Source organism: Cinclus cinclus, chromosome 23, assembly GCF_963662255.1.
Source record: "Cinclus cinclus chromosome 23, bCinCin1.1, whole genome shotgun sequence".
NCBI lineage: Eukaryota > Metazoa > Chordata > Aves > Passeriformes > Cinclidae > Cinclus > Cinclus cinclus.
In genome coordinates, this window is record NC_085068.1 from 2,379,788 (window position 1) to 2,404,000 (window position 24,213).

The following is a 24,213-nucleotide window of genomic DNA, read 5'->3' on the forward strand; positions in this document are numbered from 1 at the left end:
GTGTCTGGACAATTCCCTGATCTGGAATAAGGTTTGGGACGAACCAAATTCTGATAAATCTTAGACTCATCCCACGGAATTTGGCTTGGGAAAGACCTTAAAGCTCTGCTGACCCAAATCCCCTTCCCCCAGGCCAGCTTGCTCCAAACCCATCCAACCTGGCCTTAAACTTGATTTTAAGTCCAGTTCTGTCCTGACCAGGATCTGCCAGCCCCTCAGGAGCCATGTGTGCTAGGGGAAATAAGAGAAATAATCTGAATATTACAGGACAAAAGTGGGGCCACTTTGGCTGATGCTGGGAGATCCCCTCAAACAGCAAAGAAATTCCTGCTGCCCTTTGAGAGCCGGGCCTTAAATTCATGTCACCGCTCCCTGCAGCTCATCAGGGTCTGGCAAGGGCTGCTCCAGAGCAAAAAAACTCATTTTGGGGCAGGTGGAGCTGGGGAACTGCTCAAAAGGGAGTTAAAAGGCAGCAGTTCCGGGCGCTTCCAGAATTGTTATTCCTGAGAATCTCCAAACAGCCCCGCGGGATCTCCAGGGATTAAAACAATTCCAGAAACACAAAGGGCCAAGAGAAACTTGTTCACGTCCTCGGAGTTGTTGCTTTAATTTTCTCAGGGCTTTCCATGGCTTTATTTTTTTGCTCCCTGAGCGAATTCATTCCCTCTGTCTGGAGCTTGGAGTTGGACCAGGTTTGCCACTGGGTTTTCCACAGATCCATCCTGGCTCTGGGAATTCCTTCCCTGATTTCCACAGATCCCTCCTGGCTGTGGGAATTCCTTCCCTGATTTCCAGGGATCCATCCTAGCTCTGGAAATCCCTTCCCCGATTTCCAGGAAACTCTTCTCACTCTGGGAAATCCTTCCCTCGGTTCCACACATCCCTTCAAGTGTGGGAAATCCTTCCCTGATTTCCAGAGATCCCTCCTGACTCTGGGAATTCCTTCCTGATTTCTAGGGATCTCTCCTGGCTCTGGAGAGGCCGCGTTGTCTCCCTTCCTCAGTGCCACCAATCCCTTTCTCCGTCTGGTGCTTTTTTTTTTTTTTTTTTTTTTTTTTTTTTTTTTTTTTTTTTTTTTTTTTGTCGAAGACACTGTGCCTGTAATAAGCATTCAAAATGAGCCTTGCTGGGCCAGGAGAAAGGGGAGGGGAAGAAAGAAGGGGAGGAGAGGATGAGATTTGGGGGGGGAGAAAGGAAAGGGAGGAGGGGGTTTAAATAGCAAAGAATTAGAAAAAAAATCTGATGCAAATCACTGGTAGAGAGAAAATTATGTGCAATTACCCGAGCGATACTGGGCAGCCGTGCCCACCCCAACCAACAAGATCTCATTAACAAGCAGAAAATAAGATTGAAATGGTGTGTAAAAGAGCTGAAAAATGAATTTGAATGCTGCATTTGTCCACAATTACCCCCTCGTTCACACATATTTTATTGCAATTTTTTTATTATTCTTAATCTTTCCATCCCTCAAAGCAGATTGGGAACATCCTGGCATTACAGTTGCTGAGGGAGGAAGCATTAAGGATTCCCCGTTTCCCTGAAAGGAGACCCTTCTCTCGCTCGAATTTTCCAGGCTTGCTTTTGGCCAGATCAGGATTCATTTCCCGGCTTATCCGGGTGTAGGGACCCGTTCCTCCCTCATCCTTTAACACCGCGGGTGCCGCCCCACACCGGGGGCTTTCCTTCCCTTCTCTCCTTCCCCCTTCAGGCTTTCCCCTCTGCCTCCCCCGGTATTCCAGAGGATCCTGAGCATCTCCAGAGGATCCTGATCCCTCCGCCGTGCCCTTCAGGAGCGTCCCTCGCATCCCTCAAACCTCGTTCCTTCCCCTTCTCAGCCTCCCCACGACCTTGGGGAGGACGGAATTTGCGGATTCCTACAAAATCCGCGTCCTTTCCTCGCCAGGGTTTGGGAAAGGGACACGGCAGCTCCAGGTTCCTCTGGGAAAAGCGGCTCCACTTTGGCTTTGTCTCCCTAAACTTTTAACCTGCACATCCCAGGAAAGCCGCGCGGTTTTCCACTAAAGTTTCTGGTATTTTTGGGGATATATTTCACCAAACAAAGCCCATCTGCTCTTGTCAGTTTGACGCCTCTGCTGCGGGCACGGGGAAAAGGGGAGAAAGGGAACATTCTTCCCGTGTGAAAACAGATCCCTCCTTATTCGCCTGGTTCCGAGGAGGGTGGGAAGGGGGGAATTCATATCCCAGGGGCCTCTCCACTCTCCGTTCCGTGACTACCCTCCATTGATTGGGGTGCTCTGATCCCGCTGGAAACCGATCGGGAACCAAAAAGGCAGGATTTGATTCCCTTAACCCGAACTCTGTGCTCGTCCCTGCGCGATTCCCACTCCAGGCATTGTTCCCTGCCAGTTACTGAGATAGGAAAATATCGGGAACACGGAAGGATTTGGAAGCGAACAGTCGGGTTGCCGAGCCTGGAATCCCATGGGAATTTTAGGATTGGTGGGCCCAGGATCGGCCCTCGTGACACTGCAAACTTAGGGAGCAGCAGGACGCAAAGTCGGGAGGAATAAGAGAGAAATAGGAGAAGAAATACGGGAAAAAAACTGAGGAGGAGAACAGGGGCGATGGCAGCAAGAAGGAGAAACGCGGGGAGGTGTGAAAGTGCCTGGTAAACCCCCAGATGTCGAATTTGAGGTAGCCAGGGCTGAAACACGGAAATCTGTTCCCAAAATCTTTAAATCTCCGTCCCTAGCCAGGGCAGGATGGAACAGGAATTCCCGAATTCCTGCCCAAATCCAGCGGGGCTTTACCAGCTCTCCTCTGGGTCCTGGCTCCGGGGAGGGAAGAGTGGCCAGGAGTGGCCGGGGAGGATTCAAACGCTGATGACTGCGGGAGCTCGGAGGGAAAATGAGCGATTCGCAATTAACACCGCAGTCCGGCACTGCCGGCGACCTCCGGCGCGCGGAGCCGCCGCGTTATCCCAGAGACCCAGGATCGGGGGGAAAGGCAGCCCCGGAATGGTGGGGGAGTGAGATTAAAAGCGAGGAATGTAATCAAAGGAATAAATAATTGGGATTCGGAGGCGGGGGCACGCGCCTCATTCCCGGGGCGCGCATTCCCGGGGCGCGCATTCCGGCTGTGCCTGTTAAATCCAGCTGTGTTCCAGCTGTGCCCCGCCTGGGGAGGGCCATCCCGGGCAGGAAAAACCCACAACAGCCGGGATCGGGATGCAGCCCCGAGCTGGCCCTCGTTGTTTGCTCTCAGAAGGGTTTGTGGGGTCAATTCCAGAGGCGCCGCACTGGGAGAGGAGCTGGGATGGGAGCACAGGTGGACGCGGGCTCGGGACACTCCTGGCGAGATTCCAGCTTGGGAATCTCTGCCCGGAGAAGATGGGCAGGGGAACGTGAGTCCCCCCTCCGTGTGCTCTGGGGGGTATCTGGGGGCAGTCAGGACTCATCGGGGTTAATTTTTCCTTTACTTCGCCATCCGTGTGCGCTAAGAGGGGAACTCCCATTCCCTCCCATTCCCTCCCATTCCCACTGGGATGCCCGTGGAGAGGCGGTAGCACAGGGAGGATTTCGGGGGCTTTATTCAACTCTGGAGCATCCCAGGGAGCTGTTCAGGAGGGCTGGGCAGTCCCAAAGCCTCAAGAGAAGTTTACGGGATGAGATTAATTCCAAAAGAATGCTGGGCTGAGCTTTAGTGTGAGGCGGGGGAGACTCTGGGGTTCGCATCAGCTTCCAGAGCAACCGGAGCGAGCCTCCCACACCCCGGGTGTGGAGCAGGAGCAGGGAACGGCCCTGCAGTGTGCGCTTGGAGAGTCTGGAGAGCCAGGGAATGGCTCTGTGATGTGCGCTTGGAGAGTCTGGAGAGCCAGGGAATGGCTCTGTGATGTGCGCTTGGAGAGTCTGGAGAGCCAGGGAATGGCTCTGTGATGTGCGCTTGGAGAGTTTGGAGAGCCAGGGAATGGCTCTGTGATGTGTGCTTGGACAGTTCGGGGTGCCAGGGAATGGCTCTGTGATGTGTGCTTGGACAGTTCGGGGTGCCAGGGAATGGCTCTGTGATGTGTGCTCGGACAGTTCGGGGTGCCAGGGAATGGCTCTGTGATGTGTGCTTGGACAGTTCGGGGTGCCAGGGAATGGCTCTGTGATGTGCTCTCGGACAGTTCGGGGTGCCAGGGCCGGGCAGGAGCCGCTGCGTGCCCAGGGAAGTGCAGAGGGAGATCCAGGAGCCGCAGGGAAGGACCGGGCCGCTCTCGGCTGTGGGGTCCGTTCCACACCGGGGTGCCCCCCTTGCTTGGCGCTGGATGTGCGGGGAAATCTCTGGGTGCTGGGGGGCCCCTGCTGCCCAAAAGCCGCCGCTGCCTCCTCAGACAGGATCAGTTTACGGCGGGTTCTGGGAGCGAGCAGAGCGGCGATCAAAGGTGCACGGGGTCCCAGCTCGCCGCACTCAGCTCCAGGCAGGCCCCAAACCCATCCAGCCTGGGGATGAGGGGGATCTGATTTCAGGGAATGAGCACCTGAAAGGCGATCGGGAGCCTCGCAGGGCACGGGGCGGGGAGCCTGGCCAGGCACATCCAGGGAAATCACGGGGGATGGCGGCGGGGTTGGGAAAAGGGAATGCAGGCATGGAGGGGTTGTTTGGGGAAATCACAGGGAATTTGGGAAATTGCGCTGGCTGTGGGGTTGGGGGGAAAGAGGGAATTCAGGCATGGAGAGGTTTTTTGGAAAATCTCAGGGAATTTGGGAAATTACAATGTCTGTGTGGTTAAAGTAAAAAGGGAATGCAGAGATGGAGGATTTTTTAAGGGAAATCTCAGGGAATTTGGGAAATTTCCCTCGCTGTGGGGTTGGGGAAAGACGGAATGCAGAGATGGAGGTGCTGTTTTGAGGAATCATAAGGAAAATCACGAGAAAATCAGTGGTTTGCAGGATTGAGGGGGAAGAGGGAATAGCGATGGAGGGGCTGGTTTGGGAAATCGGAATTTGGGAGATTGACCCGGCTGTGGGCTTGAGGGGAAAGAGGGAATCCAGACGTGCAGGGGCTGTTTTGAGGAGTCACGAGGAGTGGTTTGTAGGATTGAGGGGAAAGACCCAAACCTCTGAGCTTTGGGTGAGAATTCACACCACAGGCCAGCGCTGAGGTGACACCGGGCTGTCCCCCCGGGCTGTCACAGCTGTCACCGCGGCTCCTGCCTGGCTCGGGACAGCCCTGGGGCGCTCCCCTGTCCCTTCGGAGCCACCCCCGCTCCAGCAGATCCTCGGAAGGACACAGGGAGGGGACACTGCCATGGGGATACAGGGAGGGGACACTGCTGATGGGGACACAGGGAGGGGACACTGCTGATGGGGACACTGCCATGGGTACACTCTCATGGGAACACTGCCATGGGGACACAGAGAGGGGACACTGCCATGGGGACACAGAGAGGGGACATTGCCATGGGGACGCAGGGAGGGGACACTGCCATGGGGACACGGAAAGGGGACACACTGCCCCGGTCTTCCCCGAGCTCCGCAGTGGCACCCAGAGACCCTCGCTGCCTCCCCTCTCTCCCCGAGCCTCTCGCAGCTCTCCCTCTCCCTTGCCGTGCTTCCTCTCCTCTCCTCTCCTCTCCTCTCCTCTCCTCTCCTCTCCTCTCCTCTCCTCTCCTCTCCTCTCCTCTCCTCTCCTCTCCTCTCCTCTCCTCTCCTCTCCTCTCCTCTCCTCTCCTCTCCTCTCCTCTCCTCTCCTCTCCTCTCCTCTCCTCTCCTCTCCTCTCCTCTCCTCTCCTCTCCTCTCCTCTCCTCTCCTCTCCTCTCCTCTCCTCTCCTCTCCTCTCCTCTCCTCTCCTCTCCTCTCCTCCATTTGATGTTAGAGGAGCTGTCTGCCACTCGCGCGTCTCTTCCGAGAAGGGATCAGAAGTTTCAGCGAGCGCTCGGCGCCTCTCCTTTGATCCATGTCCTGAGGCCTGCTTGACAGCGAAAAAAAGCATGGAGACAAAACGACTCAGTCAAAGTGATTCCTGACAACTGTCTCCATGAGATAAGGAAGCTCTCTGTGTCTTGGTGGCTTTTTTTTTTTTTTTTTCCTTCTAATACCGCCTCTCCGTTTCCATAAGAAGCGGAGTCACTTTAAACCAGAGGAGCAGCGGAGAAGAGCCGAGCACAGAGCTGAGCTTTATCGCTCTTCCTGTCTCCTTTTCCAGTCTTTTTTTTTTTTCTACTATTTTTTCCCTTCTTTCCCCGTTTTTCCTACCCTCCTTCCCGCACGCTGCGTTCCCCCGTGCCGCCTGCAATGCCGTGGCTGCAGAGCGATCCCGGCGCGGTGGCGGTGGCCAGGACATTATTGCGAGCGCAGGGAGATGCCAGCTGTCCCCGCGAGGGGCTGCGGGGGCACGGAGAGCCATTATGTGACAATAACCAGCCCTTTCAGGAGAGGGAGGCGGCCTCATTACCAGCCAGGCTTTATCCACCGCTGGCCACTTAAGCGGTCCTCGGAGCTGCTCCCCCGCTGCTGAGCCCCGGAATTTTCTTTGGGATTGTTTAATTTCGCTTGCCGGGCTCGTGTCACGCAGGGAATGTCCCCCCCGCCCTTTGCCAGGTGGTCCCTGGGGCAAATTTCCCAGGGCTCAGCCACACTGGAGGGTGCAGGGACTGGAAAAGGTGTGTGGGACCAGGGAATGGGATTTGGATTGGGATTCCAAACACAGGGAGCACATGGAGGGGACAGGGAGGTGTCACAGACCACGGTGAGGGACACAGGGACAGGGCCACCCCAGCCAGGCGAAGGAATGTGGGAATGCAGGATGGATCCCAGACTGCTCCAGCCCAGCTCTGGAAACCTCCAGGGGGCCTCGGGTGACCGAGCCTGGCTTGGGGCCTGGAGATGAGGAGAAGGCTCAGAGGCAGGACAGGGGACAGAGCCAGGCTCAGGGGATGGGGACAGGGATTGGAGAATCCTGGAAGGGCTGGGGGGAAGGGACCTTGGAGCTCACATCTTTCCAGCCCCTCCAGTGGCCACAGACCCCTTCCATGGGCACTGACCTTTACGAAGGGGCACAGACCCTTCCCGTGGGCAGGGACCCTTCTTAAGGGCACAGCTCCCTGTCACGGGCACGGACCCTTTCCACGGGCACGGACCCTTTCCACGGGCAGGGATCTCCCACCATGCCAGGCTCCAAGCTGGCCATGGGCACCTCCAGGCCTGGAATTCCAGGCTCAGAGTCCCTCCCAGCCCTGCAGAACCTCTCGGCCAGGGAGTTCCTCTCCCCCTGCTCACCGTAATGAGGCTTTTGTGGTGGGTTTGCTCCGGAGTGAAACTCCATTAGCAGCGGGGCCGGGGGGCGAGGGGGCCCCGCAGAGGGGGAGGGGCCTTCCCCCCAGAACCGCGCTGCGCCGCGCTGATAAACAGCAAATATCGGGGAACGGGATTTCCACATTATCTGAGCGCGGCAGAAAATCAAAATTTCAGTCTAAATCCGAGGAGACGAAGCTCATAAGCTCCTCCAGCTGATACAGACGCCGAGCCCAGCCGGCAAAGGCTCAGGAGGCACAAAATAACATTTTTCGTTTAAAAAAAAAAAAGTAGAAGAAGAAAAGAAAAGAAAGCAAAAAGAATGAACGAGAAGGGAGAAGCAAGAAATCTTTGGGGGCTGCCTGCGGGGAGGGAGGAGGAGAAGTGGTGCAGAGAGGAGTGAGAGGAGTATTGTGTGGTGCTGCAGCCCCTTCCTGCAGAGGGGAGAAACACCCGGGAGAGCTGGGGATGGGACTGGGGACAGGACTGGGAGTGCTGGGAGTGCTGGGAGTGCTGGGGACAGGACTGGGAGTACTGGGGAGTGCTGGGAGTGCTGGGGACAGGACTGGGAGTACTGGGGAGTGCTGGGAGTGCTGCGGACTGAGAGTTCTGGGTACAGGACTGAGAGTTCTGGGCACAGGACTGGGAGTGCTGGGATTGCTGGGTCACTGCCCATCCCAGGAAGGTCCCAAAGGGCTCTGGGTGCTCCAGGCCAGACCTGCAGTGCTTAACGAGCGACTTGAGAGTGCAGCTGAGCCCCGAGCCCGAGTCAGGAGCCACTCGGGGCCTTCCCGAGCCCAAAAGCCGAGCCCGGGTCCGGGCACCCCGCTGGAGGCTCCGCCGTGCCCGCTCCAGCCTGGCACACGGGGCAGGAGCCGCCCGCGGGTGTCACCGCCTCTGAGCAGGGCAGGGATGCTCAGGATAGCAGGGAACTGCTCCTGGATGGGGATGGGGATCCCCAAAAACAGCAGCGGGGTGGGAGTGGGACAGCAGTGCGGGAATGATGCCGAGGATAGCTGGGAACTGCTCCTGGACGGGGATGGGGATCCTCAAAAACCGGCTTAGCAGTGCGGGAGTGGCCGTGCTCGGTGGCACCGCGGGGCTCAGGGCCGCGGCTCTGCGGGCACTGGAAGATTTTTCTCCATCCCGATGTGGTCCCACAGCACTCCCCAGGTGGTTCCAGCAGGAATTCCCAGAGCGTCCTGTTCAGCCGTGTCCCAGGCACCCCCGCGCCCTTGGTGCTCCGGACCTTCCCTGCGCCAGAGCCTCCCCAAAGGCGCCGCTTCCCGCAGGATCCCGGGGGTTCTGCCCGGGCCGATGCGGTCTGGCCGCGGCTCTGTCCATCCCCGGAATCTCCAGGCTCTCCCTGCGGCTTTTCCTCAGCGCTGTTTGGTGCAAGGAAGGGAAAGGAGCAGGCACGAGTTGCAGGAGAGGTTTTCTTGTTTCCTGCAGGGGCCAGTCCCTCTTGCTGCTCCATGACAGGTTCCTTGGCACTCAGAAAACAAAGGAACTCCTCACCCTGAGCTGCTCCCTCAGCTCCCAGGAATGCCCATTCCCTTTTCCCACCTTATTCCTAGGCCCAGCTCTAAAGTGGCATCTTTCAGGCGGGCAATTTTAGGGTCTGTCCCAGCCGGGGCACGTTTCTGGTATAACCTCAGTCCCTCTCTGCAGGTCCAGGGGCTGTTGGTGAAACTCAAGCCCAAAATTTTGGTTTTCCCAGGCAGGATTTCAGGCTCTGCATAACTCCAGTGCTGGAGCGAGTTCGGCTGCCAAGGAAAGGAGGGGATTTATTTTGGATGAGGAGGAGGAGGAAGGTGTGGAACAGATGCCTTTGGAAGCATCACAGTTGTACTGGCAAAGCAAAATTAGAATTTGGGAATTTCTGGGCTGCACTGCTGGTCCCATCATGTTCTGCTGTCTCTCCTCACGGGGCAGGTGGGCAGGGCTGTTTTTCCTGGAATATTTGAGCTTTCCCTTCTCCCAGGTGATCACACAGAAACCCTAAAACTGAAAATCAGTCAGGCCAGGGAGGGATCTCAGCTGAGGCTGAGCCCGGTGCTACCGGAGCCATTTCACAACAGTTTAGAACCGGTTTTAAAGAGCCCCACATCCTGTTAAAGATGAAGATCTCAATGCTATCCTTTAGGATGGATGCTTTGGGGTCCCTGACACTCAGGCAGGGCTTTCTTGAGGTTCTGAGCAGAGCTGGCAGTGCCTTGGTCCCACTCAGTGTCCTCAGTTTTGGGCTCTCTCACTGGGAGCTGTGGGGTTCTGCTGCCATCCCCCAGAGCTGAGGGATTATTCCCAAAATAATCTGGGCTGTGCCTGGCTGCACTGCCCAAAGATGTTCTGCAGCACCAAACCCTTCGCTCAGCATCCAAACCCCACAGAAAAGGCTGAATTAACTCTGAGCTGGCCTGGTGGAAGGCTCAAACACTCGCCTCCCAACCAAAACCCCTCACAGGGGCACAGAGGAGTTCCTGGGGATATTCTGACTCTAAAATCCTTCACCTTGGGCACAGAGGAGCTCCTGGGGGTGCTCTGGCTCTAAAATCTCCAGTGGTTTTTCCTCCCTGGGCTGTTCCTCTTTCCTGGGCAGCTCCAACCCTGCTGTCCTCACCACATCCCCAGGGTTCCTCCCAGCAATCCCAGTCCTTCCAGCAGCCCCAGCAGCCTCTCCCTGCTGCCCCACAGCCTCAGTGGCTCCATTCTGGAGCTCTCGGGGCTGGGAGATTTTTTTCCCCAAGCCCGGCTGGGGGCGGGAGGTCAAGCCCCAGCGAGTGTTTCTGTTTAGTTCCAGATACCAGCCTGACAGGTGGGTGCCTCTTGATTAATTCCCAGCTCCCCTAAAAGCTCCCGAGCTCCCATCCCCGCTCCAATCCAGCCAAAAATTAAGGGGAAAACTGTGGGAATGTGGGGGGTTCTGTCCATGCAACCTGCGGGTTTCACCTCCAGCACTCGATAAAACTTCCCAGTGAGGTGGGGAGGCACAGCCAGTAACCTCCCCAGAATTTCCAGTTCTCCCAGTTTGGCCACTCTGAGCTGACCCTGATGATCCCCAGTGTCTCAAATGAGCTCTGAGAAAAGGAGGATTTGGGGCTCTGAGGGGATCACTGCGGGGTCTGGCTGCTGCCGGGGCACCCCTGAGCCCCGGGCCGGCTTTGGTGGCCTGGGATGGCAGCAGGGCCACACCGGGGATTGTCCCTCTCGGAGCATTGTCACTTAGAGGTGACGAAGAGAGAACGTCACCGAATCTTAGCTCAGCCCTTCCCATGGGGACTCGGTGTGGGGGCTGCAGCCAGAGACCCCCAGAGAACCCTAAAGAGGCTCTGAGACAGAGACCCCCAGAGACCCCCAGACCATCCTGGAGAACCCCACAGAGCTCCAGAGACCCCTGGAGAGGCCCTGAGACCCCCAGAGAGCTCCTGAGACTTCCAGAGCCCCTCAGAGAAAGAGTCGGAGCCCAGGAAAATGAATCTTCTCTGGTGCTGCCTCTGCCCAAGGGGAAATTCGGGTTATTTTGGGTAATTTTGGTTTTTTGGACACATCTTTGGAGTCCAAGACTCAGGAGTTTTTTGCCTCTCTCTCACCCCCTTTTACACACACTGCAAGTGTCCAGAAATGCCAGAAATCCCCACTCTGTCCCAAAACCCACCCATTACTCCCCAGAGCATCTCTGCCCATCCCCACTGGGGAAGTACCTGGGGTTTAGGAGTATTTCAGAGGGAGTTTCAGAGGGGAGGTAAATCCCAGTCACCCCGAGGTGCTGCAGAGTTCCAGGAGCTCAGGAGGGGCAGGGAAGGGGATTTTGTGCTCAGGTCACTCCTGTGCCTCACTCCCAGCTCCATCCCTGGGGGCTTTTCCCCATCCCTTCACCAGGGTGGATCCCCCATGCAGGAATTAAAACCCCAAAGCACTCCAGGACACCCCGAGGAGCAGGGAAGGACAAATCCAGGATCCTTAGAGGTGCTGCAGAATCCTGAGCAGCACGGCAGCGCCAAGCTTGGAGGGGAGCAGCCAATGCCTGAACATTGATGTAAAAAAAAAAAAAAAAAAAATCAACTTATTAAAATTTCGCCTGGCTGCATCTCCTGCTTATTCAAACAGTGCCAATTTCCGTGGATCTCATATCAGCTCCCAGCATCTCCCAGCCTCAGTGCTTGGGTTATATGGGAACAGAGAGAGGAAAAAACTGCGAGCAAAATAAAAGCTGCTATCTGACAGAATCTCTCCTGGGGATCTCAGTTATTTAAAAAAAAAAAAAATTTCTCTTGACTGCTGTTTGTTCAATGTGCAGGAGCCATAGGCAAATTTTTGCTAATTTTGTGCATGCTTTTATCATACTGGTGATTCACTGGCAGCTTTATCCTCTGATAAGTGGATTAGTTGTTGAGCTAAACAAAAAGGTGTTTGACAAGCAGGAAGCTCTAAAGAACATATTTGTTTTCCAAAGAATGGAGCTGTGTTTGTTGCTCGGTGCAGTGCGGGGCGTTGTGGGGAATTTCATTCCCCCAAAGGAGAGGCCTCCGAGCTCTCCTGCTTTGCACGGGGATGTGGTGCAGCAGGAGCCTCCCCCTCCTGCCAGGCGTTTGGGGGTTGTATTTTGTGGCTTTGGTTTTGGGGTTTTTATTTTGGGGTTTTTATTCACTGTTGAGGAGGGGTTTGGTGCTGTGGAACATATTTGGATTTGAGAATAACACAGGGATGTATTTAGGAATAATAACATTCCTAATTTATTTAGGAATGAAATAATTCCTGCTTTGCATGGGAATGTAGTGCAGCAGGAGCCTCCCCCTTCTGCCAGGGGTTTGGGATTTTTTATTTTGGGGTTTTGATTTTGGAGTTTTTATTCACTGTTGAAGAGAGGTTTGGCTGCTGAGGAGTAGTTTGGTGTTGGAGAACATTTTGAATTTATTTAGGAGTAACACAGGAATGTATGTAGGAATAATAATAATCATAATGTATTTAGGAATAAAATAGTTCCTAGATTAATTTAGGAATAATTATTCAGCTCTGAGGGATGCCAGCACAGCCCACAGCTCCCAGTCAGAGCTCCCAGTCAGAGATGAGCTGTAGGGCTGGCACTGGGGGTGCAGAACTTGTCCAAAAGGAGGAGCATGGGGCTGAAATGAAATCCTGACTTCATCCAAACCTTTCCCTGTCACATCTGGGCATCTCCTTCCTGCGGGATGTTTCTCCTGACGGCGCAGGACTGTGATTCCAAGGCCAGGAATGGAGGCACAGGGATTTTATCCCATGTAAATGTGAGGTTAGAGCCCTGAGGCTTTGCCAAGGGCTGTGCTGGCCCAGTCCCATATTTCTGCAGTCCTGTGTTTGCTTTTAGTCCTTTGGAGCACTCTCTTCTCAGGCACCCACAGGCCTTGGCTGTGTTAGCCAAATCCATGGGAATAATGGGAATTTTCCTCTTGGAGCTGCTGGGAGCTTGGGGATGGTGACAGTGACCGTCCCTCACAAGGACCAGGAGCCAGGCGAGCTCCTGACCTCTCTGTCCAGCTCAGGGGATGTCCTGAAACGAAGGTGCTTTGTCTGATGATCCTGTCCGGGCTGCTCTTCCAAGCTCTTATCCCATCTCCATTTCCATCCAAGCTCTTTTCCCATCTCCACTCCCATCCGTGGCCTCGCCATCCATTTCCAGGCAGGGACTCCACAGGTTGTGGTGACAGTGCTTTTCTTGCCCCGCTGTCGCCCTTCCTCCATCCCCAGGCTCCTCCCAGCAGTGACAGTGAGCAGCCATCCCCTTCCCCTTTCCATTGCCATTCCCAGCTTTTCCAGCCTGCCATGACAGCCGGGAACGGAGCCGACTCCTCCCGGGTGTGGCTCTGTCCCCTCCTGTCCGGGCAGTTCTGCAGTGACCCCTCGGCAGGGGCGGGGAAGGTTTGTGGAGTTGATTTTGGGGTGGACAACGGCAGACAAATTCCCGGGGATGTCCCTGGGATGCGTCTCCCGGGAAAATGAGGCCTTTTGCCGCATCCCGCTGCCGACCCGAACGTTCCCCGACGTCCTTCGGAACCAGAGCCGGGCTTGGCGATAAGAGGAGCAATCCCAGTGCTGGGATGGCTCCGGGCACCCGCAGAGAGGGAAGGAGAGGCGGCCGCACCATCCCCATCCCCATGCCCGAGTTTCCCCCACGGCAGGCCGGGGATGCGGCAAAGCCGCTTTTCCCTGGCCAGAGGATGGAGCGGCGTCGTTTTCCCGGGATTTGGGGAGGGAAGGAGCGCAGGGAGAGGGGGAGGGCTGAGCCCAGAGCTCAGAGCTGCGGCCGGCAGCGCTCGCTCTGGCGGCTCTGGCACGGATGGAACCGAAGAGGGAGGAAGGAGGGAGGAGGAGGAAGGAGGGGGGGAAGCGGAGGAGCGAAAGGTCCCCAGCTGGCTGTGAGTGGCATCTGCGCGCGGAGCGCAGCCTCCAGCTGAGAGCTATTTCACTATTTATTTACATGTAATTATTGCTATGAGGTGCAGATATTAACACTGTCAAGAGCAATTTGCCCTGACATTTTTCACTTGCTCTGTTCCCTGACGTTCGGGGCTGGGTGGGATTTTTCCGCTGCCTCTCTCTCCCGCTCCCTCCTCCCGCTGCGGGCACCGCGCTGCTTTAATCCCGCGCCCTTCGCAACTCATTAAACTTTGAAATTTAATTTTGGCCGGGGCGCGGGGAGCAGCTCCCGCCCCCGCCTGGCCCCCGCCGCCCCTGCCCAGCAGTCGAAGCCTTTCCAGTGCGAACAAACCGAATTTACCGCTGGCCGCGTTTTCAATTGCGAGGCAATCTCGGCCTCAACCTTCACTGCATCTCAAACACCCCAAAGGTGCTCGAGCGTTCATGGCGGGGACCCTCGGAAAGCAAAATCAGAACAAGATTTTTCCAACCTCTGGCCCGAGCAGCACAAAAATCACCTTCCGCCCCAAAACTGGGGTGTGGAGCAGTGGACGCCTCCAACTTTTTCAGCCCCGTTTTGTCCCCCTTCTCTCCCCTGCCCGAACCACCTGACTCCGATGGTTGGTGACACTTTAAATTAAGACTTCGGGCCCGCGCCGGAGCCCTGATTTAATGAGGCAGTTGTTGGATGTCATTTAATAAATCCCGGTTGTGCATCAGGACTTGTTTGCCGCATGGTGGAGGGGACGCGACGGGCACAGCTCAGCTAAACCCGGCTTTTCCCTCAGCCAGGAGGGGATTTGGGATCCTTCGGCAGTCAGGAGGGGATTTGGGATCCTTCAGCAGCCGAGAAGGGATTTGGGACCCTTGAGCAGTTCCTTGGTGCACAATAAACCTCCTCCCTCCTCCCCCCACCACCCCAGGATTCCCCATTCCCAATCCCTCACGGACCAGGAGGGAGAATCCAGGAATGGACCAGTCTAGGGTGTGTCAGATCTGTTCTTGGAAGGAGAAAATCCCATAAATTCTGGGTATTCCTCAAGGCTTGCGCCTGCTGGATTTTTGGAAGGGATTTTAATGATCCCTCCGTTTTACCTACAGCACTTGCAGCCCTTTTTTTTTTTTTTTTGTCATTCTTAGGCTTGGACCAGACTTGGCTTTGCAGGGAAACATTCAGGAATCCGGGGCTTTCTCCCTCTTTTCTTCTGGATTTGCTTCCTTGGGAAGAGCCAGGCCCGAGGGGAGAAGGTCAGGCCCCAGATGTGAAATATCCGGTGTTTTTTGGGGAGGTTTGCTGCTCTTTGTGTGCAGGTGACACAAACACACAAGTACTGTGTGTGCACCTGTAACCCTCATCCCAAAGGAAAAGGGAAAACCGGGACGGCTGTGGGTGATGGACAGAGCAAAGTGGGGTCGTTCCATTCAGATCTCCCTAGAGAGTTCAATTTTCTTTTCCCTCTTTCTAAGCAAAAGTACAGAAATTACCGCAAGTGTGTCCTTAATTTTGTTGTGCTTTGCCCAAAAACTACGGCTTTTTTTTTTTTTTGTACATCTGCCTTGGAGTTTGTGCTTGCACTCGAATCCCTCACCTTTTTCATTTCCACGGATGCTGATGGAAAGGTTTTTCCTCTAAAAGAAAATGTTGTTTATCTTCCCCACAGCATTTATCCATCACCTGCTGACCCTTTGTCAACCTTTTCCAGGAGGAACTGGGATTTAAAGCAGGAGCTTTCTCTTTTTGTGGCTTCTGGGTGTGGGTTTAAATCAGGGCCCAGCGTGGAAATTCCACATTTTCTCTTCTCAGCTCCTCCTCCCCACCCCATTCCTGTGCATGGCACAGAAACAAAGCTTACAAAACCTTATCGAACCTTATCAAACCTTATCAAGCCTTATCAAACTCCCACACATCTCCCAGGGATGGGCCTAGACAGACCCTGAACCACCCCGTGCTCATTGCTGGGCTTGACTTATCCCAAGGCTGGCTGCAATGAGCCCACCAGCATTTGGGATGCTCAAACTCCTGCTCCCCAATAAACCCCAGTGCCGGCTCGAGTTTTAGCCTTTCTTGGGCTCGAGTTTTGGCCTGTTTTGGCCATTTTGGGGCTCAAGTTTTGGCCTTTATTTGGTTCAAGTTTTTACGGTTCTTTAACCTGAGTCTTGGCTTTTTTTTTTCTTGGCTAGAATTTTATCGGTTTTGGGCTGGAATTTCACCTTTTTTGGGCTGGAGTTTTTGCTTTTCCTGGGCTCAAGTTTTAGCTTTTTTAGGGCTCGAGTTTTGCCTTCTTTGGGCTCGGGTTTTGGTCTTTCCTGCACTCGAGTTCTGGCTTTTCCTGGGATCAAGTTTAGGCCTTTCTTGAGCCTTTCATGTTTCAGCCTTTCTTGGGTTCATATTTTAGCTTCTATTAGGCTTGAGTTTTGGCCTTTCTTAGGCTCAAGTTTTGGCCTTCCTGGGTTGTTTTTTTCTGGGGGAAGGTGCAAGCTGAGCCCAGCCGTGCCTGCTGCTGGTGACAAACGCTTTAATCAGCTCAGAGCTCTCAGAAAAGCGCAGAACATTCCAGAAATGAGGCCAATTCCTGCTCCTGGAGGGACTTTGGACAGTTTGCTTTGTCCTGCCGAGGTGTGGGGGTCGTTCCCCCTCCGGAAGCTCCAGATTCCCTTTTTTTTTTTTTTGAGGGGACAGGAGGTTTTTTCTCCTCCGCATAATGACCAGGGCAGAATTAATCAGGCGGGGCTTTACTGCCGCTGACCCGCGGGCACCCGCAAAGCCCCGGGAGCAGCTGGTCCATACATTAACTCAGCTCTGCCTTAATCTCGGGTTTAAAACCAGCTCGTAGCGAGGTGGGGATGGGGGCAGGCGGGAAACGGAAATTTTCCCAGGATCTCTCAGGTGCAAAGGATGGCAGGGCTCAGAGCAAGTGAAACCCGGGCTGGGGTGTGTTTTTTGACTCTTTCCCGGAGTCCCAAACTTTGTGCAGAAGCACCCGCAAAGCACCGGCGGCAGCTGATCCGTACATGAGCTCTGCTCTGCCTTAATCTCGGGTTTAAGACCGGCAGGGACAGGAGCAGGCAGGACACGGAGATTTTCCCTGACAGGGCTCAGGGAGGATGAAACCTGAGCTGGGCTCTGGTTTGGGGGGTTCAGCTTTTCCCCAGAGCCCCAAACCCCGTGCTAAGGTCCCGGCTCCTCGCTGACCCAGAGGGTGGGGGCAGAACTGGGATCCCAGCCCGGAGCGGGATGGGAGCGGGATGGAACAGGGATGGGATCAGGATGGAACTAGGATGGAACCGGGATAGAACCGGGATGGAACAGGGATAAAACAGGGATGGAACAGGGATAGAACCGGGATGGGAGCAGGATGGAATCGGGATGGAACCGGGATAGAACCGGGATAGAACCGGGATAGAACAGGGATAGAACAGGGATAGAACAGGGATGGAACCAGGATGGAACAGGGATAGAACGGGGATGGGAACAGAATGGGTTCGGAGTGGGATCCGGATAGTAGCAGGATGGAACGGGGTTAGAACCGGCATGGGACCGGGATGGAACCGGGATAGGATCGGAATGGGAGCAGATTGGAACCGGGATAGACACCAGGATAGAACTGGGATGGAAGCGGGATGGGATCGGGATGGAACCGGGGTGGAACAGGGATAGAACCGGGACAGAAGCAGAATGGGATTGGAGTGCGATTGGGGTGGGAGCCGGATGGAACAGGGATAGGAGCGGGATAGAACCAGGATGGAACTGGGACGGAACTAGGATGGAACCGGGATAGAACCAGGATGGAACAGGGATGGAAGCGGGATGGGATCGGAGTGGGATCGGGTTAGGAGCAGGCTGGAACAGGGATAGAACCGGGACGGGACCGGCACGGCACCGAGCAGCGGGCCAGCACCGCGGGCGCTGTCCCCGCTGCCGGCAGCGGAGGCGCGGTGACAAGTGCCAGCTGCGCGCGGGTGTCCCCCGCTTGTCACTGGCCAGCGCCTGCCACAGCCAATCTGTGTCCTGATCGCCATCAATTAACACGAAACACTCCCGGCCCAAGCTCCCCCCGGCCCCGGCGCGGACAGCCAGCCCGGAGCTCGGCATAAAGAGGGAAGAGCCCCCCCCAGCCCCGACCCTCTCCCCCTTCACTTCCCACTAACTCAGCGCAACCAATTAGGCATCTGACACCCGCGCGGGCTGACAAATTGTTTCTGTCATCTGCTCTCTGTCTTTCATTAAACGGGAGGCGGAGGGGGGCTCGCGAGGGGAGGGGGCGGGAGATGTGATCTCCCATGCTTAGCGAGGCCAGATACATTAATTACAAAACGGCCATTTGCGGCATGAAAATGCATTAATTAAATTTATGCAATCATTATCTTTAAATAGTCATATCTTTAAAATGATCAGCCCTTCCTGAGTCTTCCCTCTACTCCGCTAAGTATCTCTAATCCCTTTTCCAGCGTTTATCTCGGGATCAGCAGAGCCTTGTGTGCTTTTAAACTTCTGCGGCAGGAGATGCCTCCAAAACTCCGCTCGAGCCGTCGAGGGAGTGGCAGCCGCGCTCCTGCCCTTGGCACCGGGACGGGCACAGAGCGAGGATTTGCCTCTTTTTTTTTTGCAGGTTTTGGATCGAGATATTCTCATAAAAATCTCGTGGCTCAGCCGGGAGTTGTGGGGTTAAGGGATGAAGTTTGTACGGGAGGGAGAGGGATGCGTCGTGGATCCCGCCCGGGGGATGCGGGGCTGTTTTCCTTGGGAAAGGTTTGATTTCAAGGAGGCAGCGCCCTGGCTTTGCCAGCAGCCAGCCGCTTTCCACCAGGGGATCTTCTCGCCCTCAAAAAAAAAAAAAAAAAAAAAAAAAAAAAAAAAAAAAAAATCTCCTCTTTCGAGGCCGTCGATGACGTCCATGAGGAAAAATTAAAAAAAAAAAAAAGGTTTAAAAAGAGGCTTTTTGCTGCTCTGTGCTCTGATGATCCAGATCGCTTCGCGGTGGCGTTGCTTTGTAATTTTAAAATATATTTTATTTCGGAGCACCTTCAGAGGTGGCCAAAAGCTCAAACGGCTCCCACAAAGGAGAGGGAAGGGCAGCGAGGGAGGCGTTAACCCAGGAGCTTCTGCTTTCCTGCCTCGTTGTTCCAAGGCTTCCCCCGTTTGTGATGAGCACACAAATAAATAATCACCGGGAATTCAGGTGCGGCAGAGCCGAGATACCCGGGCAGGGATTAATCTCATCCCTTGCTTCAGTAAGCACCTCGAACTCGGCAGGAGAGCTCCATCCGAGCGGCTTTTGGAGTGCTGGAGGACTCGGGCAGGGATAGGATCCAAACCCCGCTCCCTCGGGGCTCTCTTAGCGCTGCGGGGGAAAGATTTTGTTCTGCTCTTTGTGTGCCTGCGCCGCTTTTAATCAATCCTGCCGGGTTTTATTCCCACCATCCGCAATTCCCGGTGGGGCAGTGCCCGGTCAGACCGGGGCGATCGGACCCAAACCCCGCGCTGTGTTCGGAGTTTGGGATTAGGGCCGGGTGGGATTTGGAGTGGCGGGCCGTGAACCCCGGTTTCTCCCGTCTGAGGGGCAGGGATGAGCTCTGGGATTTCAGTAATAGCCTCGGGCAGTGCCTGTCCTGCCAGGAGAGTCCCTCGGCCGCTCAGGTGTCGCCAGGTGCCTCCAGGTGTCCCCAGGCTCCTGTTTGGGAAGCGCGGGATGGAATTGGGGCTGTTGGTGGCAACCAGGGAACACAAAGGGCTCCTTTTCCCTGGACCACCCCTGGCCATGCCCGTTCTGGAGAGAAGAGAAAAGCAGAGCAGTGTTGGAGCTGGAGCATCCGAGCTCCAGGGGCGGTGCTCCTCCATCCTGGATTTCAGCGAGGATCCCGCTCCCTTCCCCGCTTTTCCCCAGACTCTGTTCCGCGGTGGATGCAGCTCCATCCCTGATTCCCGGTTTTCTGGGAGGGTGTGGAGGGTCGTGTTGGGTACGAGTCAGCAGCTCCTGAAATCCCGCAGTGCTCCCCAGCAGCAGAGAGGGCTCCGGAGGGAGAGCACGTGGCAAAGGCATTTCCAGGCATTCGGGACCTGGGATTTTCCTTTGGGTGAAGAATAAAGAGGCCCTGACTTTAACAACCCCCAGCTGTGGCAGCCTCAAAAAACCCAAGGAGCTCCCGGGGTCTTGTTGAGTGTTTGGGGTGGGCTGGGAAGGGAAACCCTCCTGTTGAAAAACGCCGGGAATGGGGAAGGCGAGCAAGCAGGAGCTCAGCGCTGCTGATTTTTCATTTCTTTGGCCAGCTCGGGCTGATCAGCGCTCGGGGCTGGGCCAGACTGCACTTGCTGGACTCAGCAGCGCGATTTCATCTCTCCGTGAGCTCTCCCGGAGCCCCGCTGGCCGAGAGGGTGTCTCTTACACCCGAGCTTAAACCGGGCTTAAGTGATTACAGCCCTCGATTGATCCCAGGGAGTGGGGGAGGCAGAGAGGAGCCCGGGACAGGGCTGCAGCTCGTGATAGCCTTTTTGGGGCTACCTAAAAACAGTGTCTAGATAAAATTAGGGGAATAAAAAGCACTTGTATTTATTGAAGAGCCTTCAGGTGCATTTTGAGCAGATGAAGCCCCCCAAGGGCTACACCCAAAAATGGACCACGGGTCACAGGTTTTCATACTTTCATAAATTTGGTCCATTTGCATATTAGGGGTTAATCCTCCAACTACAGCTTCAGGTAATGAAGTCATTTACCCCAAGTTTGCCACCCCCAACTCCCTTTTGTTTCCATTTCTCGGGGCCTGAGGCAGTGAGGTGTCCTTGATTCCCAGCCCAGAGAGGAATTGCTGTGTGTGACCAAAATGGGAGAGCAGCAGCTGCCACTGCGTGTGGAGTTTAGAGTTCTACACTACAGAACTGCAGGATTACAAAGACATGGAAATAGAAAAGCTGAAATCCTGAGGCATCATTATCAGCGCACGGAGGCCGGGACAGGGCCGGAGCCATGAGATCACTGGGCTATCAGTGCCCTCCCAGGGCTATCAGTGCCCTCCCTGGGCTATCAGCACACAGAGCAGCCTCGCCCGGGACCGGGATCCGCGGGGGATTTTTTGTGGTGCAGCTCCTTTGGCACCGACTGAGTCTTGCAGAGGGCTCAGAGCATCCCAGGAATCTCCTCTGGAAGTGCCGCGAGGCTGCGGGGCCAGCGGGAACAGCAATGGGAATAGGAATGGGAGTGGGAATGGGAATGGGAGTGACACGAGGGAGAGGAGGGACGAGGGAGGAGAAGAGGAGACCTTGCCCTGGATTTGGGTCTGGCTTTGTTGGAGGAACAAGAGAAGTTCCTAAAGCAGTTGGAGTTTGCTGAGACCCGCGGGGACCCCGCAGTGCCGCTCTGACAGCACAGCCACAGATTTAGGTCTGGCTCATGGAGAACCCCGGAGTGTGTTTGTTCCTCTCTTGGCGTTTTGTATCCCTTACCAAGCCCACAAAACTCCTCCTTCCCCACCTGCCCCCAGCGGGTCTGAGCTTACCCAAAAAATGGACCCGAAAATGCAGAACAAAAGCCAGAAACCCAACCCATTTCCAACCCCAAATCTACCCCGATTCCTTCCATTGGTCTGGAAATGTCTGGGAATTCCAGTTTCCCATGGTTCTGCCTTCCTGCTTTCTGCCCCACGTCCCAAAACTCCACGAGCAAGGATTCGTATTCCTGCCCCAGACACTCAGGGTGAAGCGTCCCAGAGATGCTTCCTGTTCCACCAGGGGGATTTTCCCATTCAGAATCTCCCTTCCAAAATATTCACTGAGAAATCTAGGATTAAGCAGGCAGAGGATGGAAGCAGCACCAGGATGGTTTGCTTGTAGTGACTCAAAAATCAGGAGGCCGGGGCAGCTTCCTTTGCTGAGCAGCACACTGGGGAAGGCTGGGCCTGATCCTGGGTTTTGACCATAAAATGTCTCAGAATCCCAATGGAATCAGGGAAAAAGCTCGGTGTTGATGGGTGGTGAAGCACAAACCGGCCCTTCCCCGAGGGGAGCTGCTCAGCAGCGCCTGAAATTAGAGCCTGTGAGAGTTTGGGGTGTCAAGGTGCTCGTTTGCCTCTCCCGGTTCTGGTAGGGAGGAGCTCCTCTCTCCCAGTGTTTCCTGCTCCGTGAAATCACTGTCCATAACCTGGACCCCTCTGGCCTCCCCCAGCCCCACTCTGTGAAATGTCTTCGTGTTTCCTCCCTGGTGACCCAGCCTGACCAAGCCTTTGCTTCCTGCTTTTGTCTGGGGGACAGCAGAGTTTGGTGTCCCAGAGCAGGGTTTGGTGTCCTAGAGCACGGTTTGGTGTCCTAGAGCAGAGTTTGGTGTCCCAGAGCAGGGTTTGGTGTCCCAGAGCAGGGTTTGGTGTCCTAGAGCACGGTTTGGTGTCCCAGAGCAGAGTTCGATGTCCCAGAGCAGGGTTTGGTGTCCCAGAGCAGGGTTCGATGTACCAGAGCAGAGTTTGGTGTCCCAGAGCAGGGTTTGGTGTCCCAGAGCAGGGTTTGGTGTCCTAGAGCAGGGTTTGGTGTCCCAGAGCAGGGTTTGGTGTCCCAGAGCAGAGTTCAATGTCCCAGAGCAGAGTTCGATGTCCCAGAGCAGGGTTTGGTGTCCCAGAGCAGGGTTCGATGTACCAGCCCAGGGACCATGGCTCGTGTTCCAGGACCAAGCAGCTTTTAACACAATTCCCGCTGTTCCCCTCCCAGTCTCGCTTCTGCCGGGATTTCTCAGTGCCCTCAGGGGTCGCTTGACCCGGCGGTGCTCCCAGTGCGGATCCCCTCGTGGGATTCCCTCTGCTCCTTCCCGGAGCATCCCCGCCAAAGCCGCTCCTGTTCTCCCTCCAGCCGAGCCCTTCCCATTCTTTCCGCGTAGCTTAGAGCCTTTTCCTCAGACCTTGTCTGTGATTTGTACATCCCTACAGAAGCAGGGTGCCCAAAACAAGATGCAGTGCTCCCGCTGGAACCTCACCATAGCCCTGAACAATCAGGTAACAACTTCCCACCGCCTCTTCCTCCTCCTCCTCCTCCCCGTGGCTCCGCTTTGCCGCAGCTCCATCGCATTCCCGGCTCCATCCCACCCTCGGCACCTCCCCGAGCCCTCTCCATCCTCGGCGTGTGGCGGATTCCCATCCATCCAGCGGAGCAGGGCCATTGGAGGGCACAGGCGCTCATCTCCATGTCACCTGCCGTGTCCCAGGCCCCTTCCCCCGCGGTCCCGGAGGTGTCTGAGGCTGCGGGAAGGCGCCGCTGGCGTTCCTGGGTTGGTTGCTCGCACTTTGGGACCGCTCTGGAGTGGGCTGGTGCGATGTGTCCCATGGGGTGTAGGGAATGCAGGATTCAGGCCCTCAGGAGAGTTCCCAGCTCTCCAGCGTTTTCCAGTGGAGATTTGGGGTAGAAAATTGGGGTTTTGCGGCTCCCCGGCAGCAGCCCTGGAGCAGGAGGAGCTGTGGGGTTGTGGGGGTTCCTCCACTGCTCCCCTCGGCTGCTGGAGGGGGGGAAGCCCGGGGTTTGTCAACCTTGAATCCCCCCAAAATCCAAGTGGAGGCTGTGACCCTAACCCTCGGTTACACCCGGGAGAGCCAGGGCTGTGCTCGAGGCCAGCGAGGTCACTCCGGAGGGAGGCTGAGGGAATGGCTAGGCTTGGAAAACACCTCCAGGATCCTCAGGAGCACCCCCCGTCCCCCAAACCCCACCACAAAGCTCCATTTTGCTCCAAAACCTGGCTGGGAGTGCCACTGGATGCAAAGAGCTGCAGTGACCCGGACCAGAGATTTTCCAGGCGCAGGAAGTGTGAAGCACCCTGTGGATGTGCAAAGCAAATGTAATGGGTGCTCGGTTTGGAATGCTGGGATCCAGCTCAGCTGGCTGCGGTGATTTAGAAAATATTCGAAATTAATTGCTTGGTTTTGTGAGTGCAGTGTTAGTGATTGCTACACAAGTCATTTTAGTCCTACCTAGGGGCATATTTGCATATATTTATCCTCCTTTCAAGTGGAGATCTTTGGGGAAAGTGTATTTATCTCCTCCTAACTCTTTCTTCGGCTTTCAGCCGTCCTACAGTCACCTCTTCATTTTGTTCCCATTTAATGTATGTGTGGAATAATCGACTCTTCCTCTTCCCGCCAAGTGGAAATGAATCCAGGGAGATCAAAAAGCATTAATGTGGGGAAGGGTTTTCCCTTCTGCCGGCACAGAGCAGGGAAAGAAAAATGTGAGATCGAGCTGGGTACCCCCAAAAACGGTCTGGGAGGGCAGGGCATGACATGGAGAGAGCTGGAGCTGGGGCTGGCAGGGACCGAGCTGCCTCCTGGAGGAACTGGGAGAGCTTTATCCTCCCGAAATCCCGGAGATCCAGCGGCTTTCCCAGCAGGCATATTTTCCATGCCCGGGGAAGTGAAGTGGGAACACCCCAGGAGCTGAAACCCAGGGATTTCAGCCTCCCCGGCACAGAATTCCCAGGAGCTTCTTGCCTGGTGTCGTACCAAAGGGTTTAACCAATCCTGTTCCCAGTCTTTTCCAGGACAGGGAGGATTTGTCCCCATTCCAAACTGATCCCGTTCCCAGCCTTTTTCAGGATAGGGAGGATTTGTCCCCATGCCCAG

The 24,213-nt window shown here is 55.5% G+C and overlaps 1 protein-coding gene across 3 annotated transcripts in view; it reads left to right on the top strand.

Moving 5' to 3' along the window:
• PAX7 (paired box 7) overlaps positions 1–24,213 on the top strand; it is a 97,224-nt gene that overhangs the window by 64,327 nt on the left and 8,684 nt on the right. Inside the window, exon 8 of one of the 3 annotated variants that reach the window (XM_062507376.1) lies at positions 22,534–22,599. The exons of the other annotated variants lie outside the window; for them this stretch is intronic. Coding sequence (XP_062363360.1) covers positions 22,534–22,599 — 66 coding nt within the window. The remainder of the gene's footprint in view (positions 1–22,533; positions 22,600–24,213) is intronic. 3 annotated transcript variants of the gene reach the window in all.